The sequence below is a fragment of the Gambusia affinis genome, linkage group LG24 (genome assembly GCF_019740435.1).
Source record: "Gambusia affinis linkage group LG24, SWU_Gaff_1.0, whole genome shotgun sequence".
NCBI lineage: Eukaryota > Metazoa > Chordata > Actinopteri > Cyprinodontiformes > Poeciliidae > Gambusia > Gambusia affinis.
Window position 1 is genome coordinate 7,782,689 of NC_057891.1, and position 13,720 is coordinate 7,796,408.

Below are 13,720 nucleotides of genomic sequence, written 5' to 3' on the forward strand. Positions count from 1 at the left end.
AAAATTTTGTTTACATCAAGATGTGACATATTCATATTAAACTGTAAATGAATTAAAATACATCAATAAAAGGTTGATTTTGTTTCCGATTTCTGTTTGGTTTTCAAATACCGGGGGTCCACTGCAGCCTCACATTAGGATCAAGTCTGAGGGAACGCCAGTGATTGCCGCGCCGCATGCATTCCCCTCCACATGTTTGCTCTGCCCAGGGTGTGGCCCCGTTTGAGAGGATTACACAGAGGAATGCAGGCGAGCCCATCTTTTTAAAACAAGAGGCCACGGGCGTAAAGTTCACGTCCAACAGAGCGTCTCAGAGGTTCCAAACGACGCCAGTACACGCAGATGGGAGGGGTTCCTACAGTTCAAGTCGGAGGATTCACTGAGCAAATTTGGCAGCAATTAGCTTCAGGGTTTCCAATACGACTTCTGTCTGAACAAGTTTATCTGGATTAACATTTGCAGTTTGTGTAGGTACGGCTTGAGTAAACAGTTTGTGACAAGTAGCTTAGAAATATTAAATCATCATAAAACCCTCTGTGTTTTATGGATCTAAATTAGCCACCTAATCTTCCATTAACAGTCTGTTTTGTTTTCTTTTGTTTTTTTTAAAAAAAGGTGCACTTTCAAGCTATTACAAATAATTTCCAAATGTTATTTCTAATCTAAATAGTTGCTTTAAATATAAGCTGTCAAAAGTATGTATATATATATAAAAGGACGAATAAATTGTTTCAGTCTTGCCGCTAAAACGGGTAAATTGGAGCAGAGAGGAGATAAGCATCAGCAAAAGGCTAATGTCTGCAGCACAGTCGATGTGACATCACCACATGACCGGCGTGATTGCATTTACTCCATTAAGGTAGGCATTCTCGCCCATTTCCTGCAGCCCCCACTTCCACTCTGCCCACAGCGACCACTCTGTCACGGTTGCCATGGCCACCGCGCAACAAGTACAGAAGAGCCTAAAGGGACAGGGCTGTCGGGAGATATCCACGCAGGAGCAAAGGGCAAAACATATCAAATTGTTGGAGTACAAAACAATTCATTTTTCCATTTTGTTTCATGCCATAGCTATAAATCTTAATGTAATTGATTACATTTTATATGATGTACCAACAGAAAGGAACATATGTGTGAAGTGTAAGGTAAATATCACACGGTAGCCAACATTATCCAAACAAAATCTGAAAAGTGTGGTGTGTTTTTGTATTAAATACCCTATACTGTTGAACTATTATTAGCTGTAGCTCTAGTTCCATTTTCAAGTAAAGTGAGACTGGATCTTTTCTTCAGGGTTGTTTAATTAAAGGGGACTGACACTTTTCAAACAGTCTACTCTTTCCCTTCTAATTCACAATAATGCCCTACTTTATATTGGCCTGTCACACAAATTCCCATAGGAGGCACTGAAGGTTATAATTGAAGGATTAACAACAACAATGTGCGCTGTTAAAGGGCATTTCAAAGCCCTGTTTTTAATCAGTCTGCTAACATAAATGGCTCAAAAGTGTGTCAAGTGTCCCAAAATACTCACGCAACTAAGTATACTGGACAAACATGGTGATACGAAGGGCCTCGGTGCCAAGTGGGAAATCTAAGAGACTTCGCCTAGCTTAACACGGCTACTTGAATGTATTTTTTTTTAAATCTGACAAAAGCAGCACAAGATTAGCTTTTTCTAAAACCCCCAAACATATAGTGCAGAAATGCTGAGAACTGTGCGACAGTATCACCCTGCATGCAAAGCAACCCAACTGAAAATGCAAAGCAAAGGTTTGAAATTTTTCAAACAGCCGTTTATCTCCCCAAGCCCTCCCTCTCTGTTCCTCTCTCTCCCCCCTGCCAAGCGTCTCAGATGATTTTAACGCCATGAACTCTTATATATGGTTGAATAACAGTCTCAAAAGTAACACACACCAGGTCTGAACTACAGCACCTTTTTCCTCAGACAATCAATCGTTCACGGACACATTCAAGTCATAAAAGTTAAGACGTTTTACATCAAAGCATACCTATGTGAGAAGATAATTGCCGTGTTTTGGCAATATACAGGTTGAGAAAAAGCAGTAGGAGTGTTAGACAAAGTCCCATTGTGGTCACAAGAGAGTTTTTAGCAAATTAGCCTGAAAACAACAAATGCCTCATTCACTTGGCGTGCTTTCCTGTCGTCGCGAGACAAGAGTAACACCTTTTAGTCGACTACTTTCTTGAGAGCTACCTTTCATTCCGTTTCTTCTTACAAGGGGCCCTGTAATCTGTGGCCAAGTTACGGCTGGCGGCGCACAACCCCGCCACGATAACACGATCGGATGAGAAGACCCGGGAAGATGATATGGGCGTAATGGGGTGAAAATCGGCGCCGCGTTGAGAGAAACACATTTCCTAATGCATAATAAAGATTTCACTCTCTCAGCTGTCGTAGGGAGACTCTTTGTGACTGAAGGAACAAGCTGAGGGTAAAATCCTGCTGTAAAAAAAAAACAAAAAACCAGGAGGGTTTTTTTTTATGATGGGGAGCAAGAAAAGGTAACAAAAAAATGAGAAAAAAAAAAAAAGGGACTTCTTCAAGCAGAGTAACAATTTCTAAGTTGGATCCTAACATCATCTCCAAAAACTTCTTTCCTTCCACAGGGCGGACGTAAAATCTGCTAAAATCAAAATAAAGTTTTCAGATTTTCATCTAATCTGAACTAAGCACTCCACATGTTTACATTTATGATGGTAGGACAGAAAATAAGGCATTTTCCCAGCATCCCCCTTTGCTCTATCTACAGATACAAAGGAAAAAGCAAAGGTATAACTTATGAAGCTCAACACACAACTGCTTTAACTGATTGTAAGGAACATGGGATAAACATGGTCTTTACAAGGGTTTTTGTACGTTTTGGTCGACAGTATCTTTGACAGAAATTCCACCATCTGGTTTTTTAATGTGTACGCTGCAGCTTCAGAAGACAAGATAAAAACTCCTCACTGGTCTAATGTGCTGCTCTAGTTTCTTCTGCTATTTATCACTGTCACATCTGCAGCAGAGAGAAGGAAAAAATAACATCCTCCTCTTAGATACAGCATGTCACGCCTACTGTGAAGAAGCCTTGCTACGATGTCAGGGATATTCAAGTATTTGTTGTTAAATTTTAGATATTCTACTGGTAAGAGAAGTATCAAAAGTGGAATAAATAAAGTCTGCACCTGGAATATGCCACTTTAATCGCTAAAAAACCGTTTCCCAGCAGCCTCTGGTGCTATTATGTTTTCCTGCAGGTTGTAAACATCGTGACAGCTGAAACAGATCCGAGAATAGACGCCCTGGAACGGCTCAAGGCGATCAGATGTTGGCCTGGGAGCGCGGATGATGGACAAGGCCCGGTGACATTTGAAGAACTTATTGCATAAAAAAGAAAATAAAGACGCAGCCATCGCTGGTGGCACTGAACGTGTCAACAGGCCTCTGTGGCTTTTCGCTTCATAGGTCAGAGCAGTCTGCTAACTGAGTACAGCAGGGAGACCTGACACACATGCTAATTTGAGCAGACATCCTATACTCACCAACCAGGGGAAACCATAAACTCTAAAGTTTTTGCCACTTGTGTAGTTTTTTTTTTTTTTAGGTGACTGGGCCTCAAACTATCATCTATAACACATGACCTGTGGTTATTTACAAGTTTGTGTCTGTAAATTGAACATACGGTACGTACCTTTAGCGAGTCAAAGCAGGCGATCACTCTCCCGTTCTCCACCTGGCAGCTTTTGGGTGGGTGGGCGAATTTGCATTCCTCGTCACTGCGCGAACACGTCCCTCGCTGAAACTGCCGGCACACTTCCAGGGTCAGCCATTTTGTGTCCCGTATCGAGGCTATGTTTAGAGCCATGTCGAAAGGGGGTCTGATGGCCGCGGGGCAGGAGGGAGGAGAGGGAGCCGCTCGGTTCGGGGAGGAGGTGCTTTGACAAAGAGCTCCGGGTTAAAAACACATAAAATCAAAAGTAAAACCAATGGAACATGCAGCTAAAAATACTCTGCCTCAGGTCAGTGGAGGTGCTTTGTCTTTGCGGACTAAAAGAAAAAAACCCAAAAAAAAACAGGAAATCTAGTGGAGAAACCTGAGCATGGGATGAACAACTATGTGTCAGTCAAACAGATTCAATCAATCATCATCAATCAGTAAATCTCAAGAGCAGATCTCTGGCGAGGCAGAGGGATCATGCTTGTATTGGACACACCACTGTCCCCAAAATGTCCTTTTTATGAGTAATGATCTCTTTCGAAAGGGGTGAGTGGGTGTTGGGGAGCAAAGGTGGCCCTATTTTCAGGTACAATGGCACATTTTAGGACAGCACAAAGGTGTGCAGCTCTTCCCTTCGATGCGCCTTTAAGCTTTGGCACACTGGCCAGGAGCGGAGAGGTTCGGCTTCAGCTTTAACTCGGGGTTTATTCACACAAAAAGCGCAGACGAGGACAAACCAGGTGGGATTTGAAGCTATGGCCAGCAGAGACCGCAGAGGAATATCCGGAGCTCTTTGGACAAAGTCTTCAAGTAGGGATGGTAACTCAAAAGGCACTTTCTGTCTGATCTGAAAGAGAAATAAAAAAAAAGAGGAGACAAGAACATTTCTTTTATTTATTTTATAAAATTCCAATAAAATACACCAAAGACTGTGGTTGTGACAAAATCTAAAAAGGTTGAAGTGGTTCAAGGCGATAAAAAAGGCAGCTGTGCTATTTGGCTGAGTATGTAGAGACTGGAAGTCCAAAGTCTTTCCAACATAGTTCCTACCAAAACAGGAAATGGAGAAAAGCCCTTTATGTTGTAAGATGAGAGCAAACAGTCAGAGTGAAGATGGAAAAGGAGCTGTGAAGTCTAGCCTGGCCTGTAGAGCCACACAAGGTGCGACCAATAGAAAAGTGCAGCACTGCACTATTCTGGGCGGCCGTCCAGCAGCCACAGAGAGAGACCTAGACAGATGCATATGCCACTGCCAGACATGATTATGACGCTGCCCAGTGTCACACAACATTCACTAGCCTCTCCTCTCTCTCCGTCCATATTAGGGACCGCCTCGCTGACATCAGCCTGTCGGTTCACATTCATTCGGGGTATGTCGGTACGAGCTTCCTTCCTTGTCTTGCAAAGGCACTGCTGTGTCTCAATGTCGTCCAGTGAGAGCAAGGGGACGATTGATAAAGCAACAATCTGAGGAAGTGACCTTTCGCTGGGGAGAATGAAATCCATTACTAGGCTACTGAGCAGGGAGCTCGTTTCTGGGCACATCTGGAAATGTTTTGCTTGGTAACTGTGGGCTGGAAGAGGGGGAGGATGCTCCACACTGGAGGAGGTTTGTAAAAAAAAAAAAAAAACCTAGAGCTCTGGTAAAAAGATTATTATTTTACTATTCCATGTGTATAAAAAGAATAAATGGAAAACGGAGGTTTGGCCAGAACATCTGGCATGTAGGCCAGCATCTTCAATTATTGAGAGCAACAAGCTAAGACTTGTCCTAGAGTTTACAAAGACTTTACGTTTCTTCAGAAATATGCCCTTAAATATTATAGAAGTAGAAGGGGTAAAAATAATAATCGCTTTGGGGGGTTAAAGAGCAGCTTCCTCCTTCAAATCATAAACCAAATCCAGCCACAAGCCGATAAATCCAAAACCATCGTCTTAGCTAATCATATTGTCCCACTTTAGTGCTGATGATGTGAAATGAGATCAGAAGCTTCCTTTGCCCGATCGTACTGACGCCCAGGCTCTGCTCTCTAAGGCGGGATTTAATTTCACATTACCCCCCCAGGGAGCCAACCAATTGCTGCAGAAAGAGACAGTCAGGTAAGAATCATGTCAGATCTGACCTTTAGCAATTAATCCCTTCTTATTTTTAGAAGCCATAAGATGTCGGCCATGAAGCTAACCTAATTTGTCACCGTGTGAGGAAGCGATGGCGCCCGTTGTCTGTTAAGTGACTAGCCTGAAATGATGGTGCATAAAACACCAGCACGTTGCTTTTACACATTTGATTTGGACAGAAAAAAAAGGGGGGATTAGCTCTCTAAATGAGTTCTGACACACGGTGTCAGTAAGGGTCTGTCAGGGTCGCCTGAAGAGACTCAACGAGCAACAATGAAAGTTATTCAAAACAAACGGGATCGGCTGAAGATAAAAAAGGTCCCTTATAAGGGTTGTAGTAAGATACAGAACACATGCAGGAACATGACCACATATTTGTGGGCATACTGATAACATTTACTGTATGTTTTGCAGTATAGAAAGGAAGTTATTTGTTTAATAAAAAGCTAGATTTAGTTTTAGCTTTGGATCATAGGACTGCATAAAAACAAATCTATAGTTAACAAAAAAAAACAAAAAAACATAGCAAAATGGAAGAAGAAGAAAGAGTCTGTTGGCATTCTTTCTGAAGCAATATTAGAAATTTGTGGAAAGTCTGATTTGAACACCTGGGGGAGGTGACTGCACCAACCAAATCCCAGAAGTAAAGGCTGGACCACTACAACGAGTTTCCCACTGACAGGACTGCCTCCAATGGAACTGTTGTTTCATGACTGAGATTAAATTATTATAGAAGATACCACCGGGAGCAAAACTCCTGAGCAATCAACCTCTCAGAATCATTCAGTGTTTTCACACCTGATAATCCGGTAGGTAGACTCGGTTCGATTGGGGACCGAAATTGCAACATTTCTTACGTTTTCAGCTGTCCTTCTTCAAAGAAACCAAACACTTTGACAAACCTGCTCACCTCCTCGCCTGTGGTGGTGCTGCACCGAAGAACCACAGGAGGAATGACATGAAAACTTCTAAAGACGACAGGAGTGCAAAACAAAATGGGAATGTCATCAGATGTTCTGCGGTTGTAGGAAAAAACCATGAGACATTTCGCCAGAGTTCGCTTGAATTGAACAGAGTTCAAGATCAGACGGAGGTAATTCTATGGATGGAGGACCTTAAAGCTGACTTCTTGTCAGGTCAAAGCTAATGTATCAAAAGACAAAGAAATGGTCAGCTGATGGGGTAAAACTACAGGTACCTACTCAATAAGAGTATGTAATATTTCTATATGACACTTCATCCAACAGAAAATCAGTAGAAGACTCTGAGCCGTTGCAAGAACAGGAAATTGCAAAGTTGTGTTTCCATTTTACAGATATAAAACCTGAGGTATAATAATCCTCCCTGTGGAACACGGGAACAGTGCGAGTACTGTTAACAGAAATAGGCAACAGAAAGTGAAACCTAAAGAGCTGGAGGTAGAAGCAGATTCTGTGCATCCTGTACCAAAGTGGCCAGACAGGATGACCCGATGAACCCGGACAGAGATGTGAAGAAAAGCACTGCAGTAGTAGACTTTATGGATTACTTATGCTTACTAAGACCAGCTGCCAGGGGCATTATCTTGGTCAGTCTCCCTAATTGCACGAGAGTCAGCGAGACTGGGATGTCTCTAGTGAAAGTCATTGGCTTGACCTCTGAAAAGCGAGCATGTAACCCATTAGTCTGCTATCTGTGCTGGGCGGTTTATCTTTGTAGCTTGTGTTTGCTCAGCAGGGACGATAAGCTACCTGTTTTTAACGCCATATGAACTTGAGAACAATGAAAAAAAAAAAATTCTAATGATTGTGAGAGAAAAGACAATGAGCAAGGTTACTGAGCGACTGTAGTACCGTTTATTACCATTCTAAGCTGGGAAACGGTAGATGTTCAGTCATTTGCATGGCAAAGAGGAACAAGTGGACAATGTTTTCCATAGAGAGGGGTCCTAAATTCAGAAAGGAAATGTTAAGTTTCCCTAAGTGTATGAAATGCCTTTGGTCTAAGCCAAGAATCCTTGAGTTCAATTCTATCAAGTACCATTAGGTATAATGATGGGTGAGGGAGATCAGCACAGTCTATACCAGGACTAAGCTATGAGCATTTTCCCGAGTCAGCAGGAAGGTGAGCCCTATATCATAATAGCCTTAGCTAAACAAGGGTGACCCAAATAGTCTATACCTCTGATGTAGGATGATCTGTTTGGATTTGTTGTAAAATGCACTTTAATTAAGAAAAGGTGAGAGAATTTTTGCTTATTTGACTGCCTGCACTCTGTTAATAGATTTGTTTTCCCTAAGCATTCTTGTCTGCTCTCTGCTAAGTCGAAGGGACTCAGGAAAGTCATCATCTAATTATAGAGCAGTCGTCTGCCTGAGATGAATTGTACTTCTCAGATAAATATGATGATTAACAGGGTTTCCAAGGTAATTAATGGAAAAAAAAATCGGATAAATACCACACTTAGCTTTACAGTTTTAAGCCCGCCTGACGCGTTTGCTTAAAAACAACAAATAGTTGAAATGAAACCACTTGAAATTACCCCTTTTTGTTCATGCGTAAGTCATCTGAAGATAAAATTCACTTGAGATTTAATCTCGAGGTGGGGCACGTTTGTGATTTAGCCCGGTCTATTTTCAACAGGAAGGGCCGGGACCGTTGTTCCATTTTAGAAAACACCCACTTCCCCTTGATCTACAGCCAGGCGCATGACACCGCTCTGGCCTTTTCCACGCAGGGCGGCAATGTCCAGTTCTTTGACCACGCCACTCTTGGCTTTGGGTCGAGAAAACAAAATTTGGATGTACTCGATTCCAGGTCTTTCCAAAGAACTTTGCCCGGAAGAACTTTCTAAAAACTCTAGATTTGACAAGCTTTTCTGTGTCACACTTGAAAAAGTGGAGCTCCTGACATTTGGACTGAGAAAGGGGCAAGTCAACTGCTGTGATAATGCCCGTTCCCCCAGGAGTTGAAAGAGAAAGTCTATGTTGGGAGACTGGAAAGCCTTAAAGCTCCTATGGATTTCTCCGTCTCTTCCTATATTTTTCTTTCCTTGTTTTCCGTCTCACACCCTCTCTCTCACACAGATAAAACATTCCCTCAAGTCCCTCCCCACCCAGACTGGTATGCAGCACACTGCAGCAAAACTCCTAAAAAAAAAAAAAAAAAATCTATTTAAAAAAAAAAAAAAAAGCCCAGACTGTATGACAAGTCATTCCCACCTCGGTTTATACGTTCCCGGAGCGTCGCTGTGAGCTTCCGTTTTAGTCCCAAACACAGGAGGCACCCGTTGGCTCCGGTGTGGTTCTCCCTTCAGCCCCGGCAAGAGGAGTTAATGACCATGTGAGCTGTTGTCATTCCTCGCGAGCCGCCGAGCACCGCAGCCAGAGGTCCATGCCTAGACAGGGATTTTCTCTCTCAGCGTCTCTCTCTCAGCCGCAGAGCAAAGCGAGCGAGGCAGGCGGGCGGGCAGGAAGCAAAAGAGTGTCTACTCAAACTATTTGGCTGTAACACTTCCAGCCAACATCCCACCTCCTCCACCTCCCCACCCCCCATCCAGACACACACCCCTAAAGCCAGCCCCTTCCTGCCTACCAGCCTGTAGCTGGGTGCTGCCCTCGAACAGTTCCAGCCAATAACACACAGCCTGCTCTGAATCCCAGCTTTCGTCGCCTGTTGATTGGAGGAGAGCGATCCGATTGATGGGACAAATTCTGCGCTTACAGTCAAAACCCCTGAATACTGATTTCTCACAAGGTATTTCCCCAATTTCACGCGCTGCTTAACGTCACAAACTCAGATCCCGGAGAGCGCGGCGTTGTTTAAATTCGACACGCGATCTGATGAGAGGAACGGGTTGCGGTTAGGTGGGTGAGGGGGAGCAGGGAGGAAAACAAGCAGTAATCAAAGTGTTGCGCAGCCGCATAGTGGAGATCAGCAGTGTCCTTGTCTGCGTTCTATCGCATTTAACACCATCCCCCCCAGGAAACCGGAGCACTACACCTGCACCCTCCCTCCCACTTCTCTCCTCCACCTCCTCTCAGCATCCGTCCTCCAAACTCATCCTCCATCCCAGCATCCCTCGCTTCCTCCTCCACTTAAGCACCTTTCTCTCGCCCTCCCCGTGGGCTCTCTCCATCACTCACCTTGCACGTTTCCCCGCAGTTCTGCAATCTATCTCCCAAACTCTATTTCAGTCCAATTCTTTAGTTTACTGGACTGGAAAATTACTACTGTTATTGCTTGGGAAACATAAAAATAATAATAAATGTCATAATAATAATAATAATGTATTGCAGTGTGTTTTTTTCTTTTCTTTTTTCTTTCCCTCTCCACTTCCAAGCCGGGCTGATGACATGCTGCCCGGCGATCACATGGGCCGTGAAACCGGAGCGTCACAGAACTGATGAGTCAAGAGATCCTGCTTCATGACTTTTCGATCCAGATTCAATAGAACAGCTGTACCGTCTATCTCTCTCTCTCTTTCTCTCTCTCTCTCTATCTCTCTCTGGCTCACACAAAGGTTGTTGGTGACGCGCCACCAGTCGCAGCCAGGCGACCAATAAACGTATTTACTGTGTGATTTTTTTTTTTTCTTTATAAACTTTTACATGTTTTTATATCTTGTAAGCAGAAAATATCAAAAAGGACACATTGTTTTCAAACTTTTGCCACAAGTTAATGCTTTGTAGAACCATCATCAAATAAAGTCATAATGTTACAAGAATACAGTCAAAATTACACGAGAATAAAGTTAATCTTACAACAAAAAAAGTGCAATAATATTAGGAGAATGAAAATTATGGAAACTCCAAACAAAAAAAAATTATTATCTAAGCTTTCTCTCATTAAAATGACTTTTTTCTAGTCTTAATTTTAAGACACTGTTCTGGTAAAATTGTGTCTTTATTTTGATAATATAATGTCGATATTTCACACAGAAGGGAAGATTGAAATAAAAGCCCCTTTTTGAAAATATTTTCTGTCTTAGAAAAGAAAGCAAAACAAATAAAATTATTAAAATTGGAAGTCAGATCTAGTCTAAAAAGAATCAGAGATTTTATTTTTAAGTCATATAAAAAAAACAACAAAAAAAACAAAAAAAACAACACTGGAGACTATATTTCTTTTTCTCAATTTTCTTTTTTAAAATAGCTCCACACAGCAGTTTTCCTAGGTGGATTTTGGTCTGGACTTTGACTAGGTAATTCTTACAAAATCAATATGCTGTGAATGAAACATCTCAACACAGCTCATGCTGTTAATAGTCCTGCTTGCTCTATTTTGAGACTTCTGCAGCCTCTTACCAGCTTTCCCACCAACTCGAACACGATTGAAACATGCGTTCAAGATGATCTAAAATGTTAGTTTTTTGCTATATGTTAGTATTTTGAGCAATTCAGTTTCATTCATCTCATTCGCTCCGTTATGCAGACGTGTTGACCTGTCACATTAAGTCTGAATTACATTAGAGTTTGTGTTCGTGACGACATAAACGTGGAAAACGGTGTTGAAAGGTCACTGGAACAGAAAAAGTGTCAACATGAACGTCAGCGCAGCTGTAGGGAGATGGGACAAACGGGCGCTCTGCTTTTGCACAAAGCATGACGACGAGGGCGGGGAACGCCATCTTTGGTCAAGAGCAAAGTGTCAGCTTACAGCAACAGGGAAAGTTGTGCACGGCTGCGAGATTTAAAAGAGGAGGAGTTAGGATGCTGCTAAAAAACTACAAAAATAAGAACATCTACTGTAGCTTGTCTAGAAGCAAAACGGTTCAGTTTTTCGACTGCAGATCTCAGATGTGTCCAACAGGAAAGCAAACAAAAGCCTGGCAGACAAACAAGCTCAGCTACTTCCTTCCCTCGCCGAGTCCCCTCCCCTCCTAATATCCTTGTCCTTTTTGACCCCAAACAGCTCGGCACACTCACATCAAACTCCGTTTCTAGGATTAAAAAAATAAAAATAATTATTTATATAAAAAAAAGACTGACAGGTAAAAACTGTGTGACGACAGTTCAACATGACACGAGAGGGAAAAGAAAAAAAAAAAGCAGGGCTCAGAAATAGGGCGGCGAAGACAGATCAATGAAAAGGCAGCTGTCTTTTTCTATTATTAGCCATAATCAAATAACAAGCAGTAAAGGGGTGTGCTTCCTTTATTCTGATCAGTCCGTCTTAAAACAACACGCGTAGCTGACAGTGCAGCTATTTATATCCAATTTCTAGATTTGCTTTTTAACAACGGCAGGTTATGTCCTTCTCAAACATACTAAGGTAAAATTTTAATCATTGGTATTTATTGACACAAAACAGAAAGCTCGCTGCGTTTTGGTCCAACATAGAAAGATTTCAGACTCCAGTGACCTAAGAATTTAAAAAATGTGACATGTCAAAAACACAATAAATGATAAACGTATTATTTTAAATAAACACACATATACGGGATATATTGCATATAAACATCTTACACACAACCAGCGGAAGTTTTTGATATGTGCAAAACGACACAGAAAAAAAAAACAAGTTGAAGCTTGTCTAAAGCTCTACGTCAAAAATTTGGACAATTCGTTGAAATATTAAGAGGATATTGATTCGTTAGAAAAGATCAAACATTAACTATTTGAATATAATTTCACATATCATGTTTAAAGGAGAAATGGTGCTGAACATTTCTTTATCAGCCTGATTTTTTTTTAAAAGACAGGTTTTGTTCTGAAACATCTGCACATTGTTGTGCAAATCCCTAAGCATCCTCTTCATGAGACTGTTATACTTCAGTCAGAGGCCTCAACATAGCTGTAATACGGGCTGCTACAGGAGATAGTTTGTGCTGATAGTCATCAGCATTTCAACAACTCTCTGAACTTCGCTAATGAGTTACAATATTTAATTTCCCGCTGCGATTTTAAAAAAAAGTATTTTTCAGTCAAATTGAACTGAATGAATCCTTCTATACTTACTGCAGATATTTGCCTGAAAAACAGGAAAAGAATGAATGTAAGGGAATATATAGTGTACTAACATGCGAAAGTTAATTTAAAATGATAGTTACTAAGTAATTATAAAGTCATAAGACATCGAACAACAACAACGACAACCCAACATCACATCTGTTTACAATGGGCCATTTTTATTTTCTTATTTTCAGCAGCTCTCTGCTTCTGTGTAGTTATTTCTCGGTCTTTGAACCACAAACAAGATCTAAAACCTGAATTATTACTAATATTTCACAGTGTGACACTGAAGTCCTAAGAGGTGTTACGGTCACTAACACGCCCCTACGTGTGCATAAAATGAATACCTAAAGGATGCTAACGCTGTCTGCTAGGCTAGCTACCTGAAGCCTACCTGATGTCGGGACCTGTCACATCCAGCTGCTCTTCAGCCCGCCGCCAACGGCTGGTCAACGACTGGAGACCCGCAGCACGTCACGACAGGGCAGTCACGGTCTTCAGCTGACACTTTTCGCCGGCTCTTTTCCCCCTTACAAACTTTTTTTTGCTTCTCTTCTTTTAAAAAAACACATATCACAGCGGCGCCTTTGACCCGCTACATGCTAGCTCGCTAACTACTTTTAAAGGTTGAGAGCAACAAGCGATTTTGACAGTTCGAGGTAAAGTCGACATCTCCGTCTCTGTGGAGAGGTAATTGGTAATGTACAAATATAATAAATAAATCTATCAGTTATTTTAATTATACAAGCTTTAAGAACTGCAAACGTTTTAATGCAAATCACACATTCCATATTTGCAGCTTCTCTACAGAAATATAATTAGTTTTAAAGAAGAAATCCCCCCCCAACAAAGTGAACGTGGTACGGTCCAAAGAAATCAAGGGAAGTGAAAGGAAGGGAAGGGGCTCCTGTTACTAGGAGACAGAATGAATGGCTCTGGGGGAAA

At 41.8% G+C, this 13,720-nt stretch overlaps 1 protein-coding gene across 29 annotated transcripts in view; it reads right to left on the reverse strand.

Annotated features, from left to right (window-relative positions):
* LOC122827203 (muscleblind-like protein 2a) overlaps window positions 1–13,431 on the reverse strand; it is a 47,496-nt gene extending 34,065 nt beyond the window's left edge. For 22 of the 29 annotated variants that reach the window (XM_044109883.1, XM_044109876.1, XM_044109863.1 and 19 more), the window contains exons 1-2: window positions 9,044–9,340; window positions 3,699–4,572 (exon numbers count right to left, since the gene is read on the reverse strand). In XM_044109883.1, the coding sequence (XP_043965818.1) occupies window positions 3,699–3,872 (174 nt within the window). In that variant the 5' untranslated portion in view covers window positions 3,873–4,572; window positions 9,044–9,340. Of the gene's footprint in view, window positions 1–3,698; window positions 4,573–9,043; window positions 9,395–13,169 lie in introns of those variants that run through there. The other 7 variants (XM_044109861.1, XM_044109865.1, XM_044109854.1 and 4 more) reach the window with 6 other exon arrangements.
* Between the last annotated feature and the right edge of the window lie 289 nt (window positions 13,432–13,720).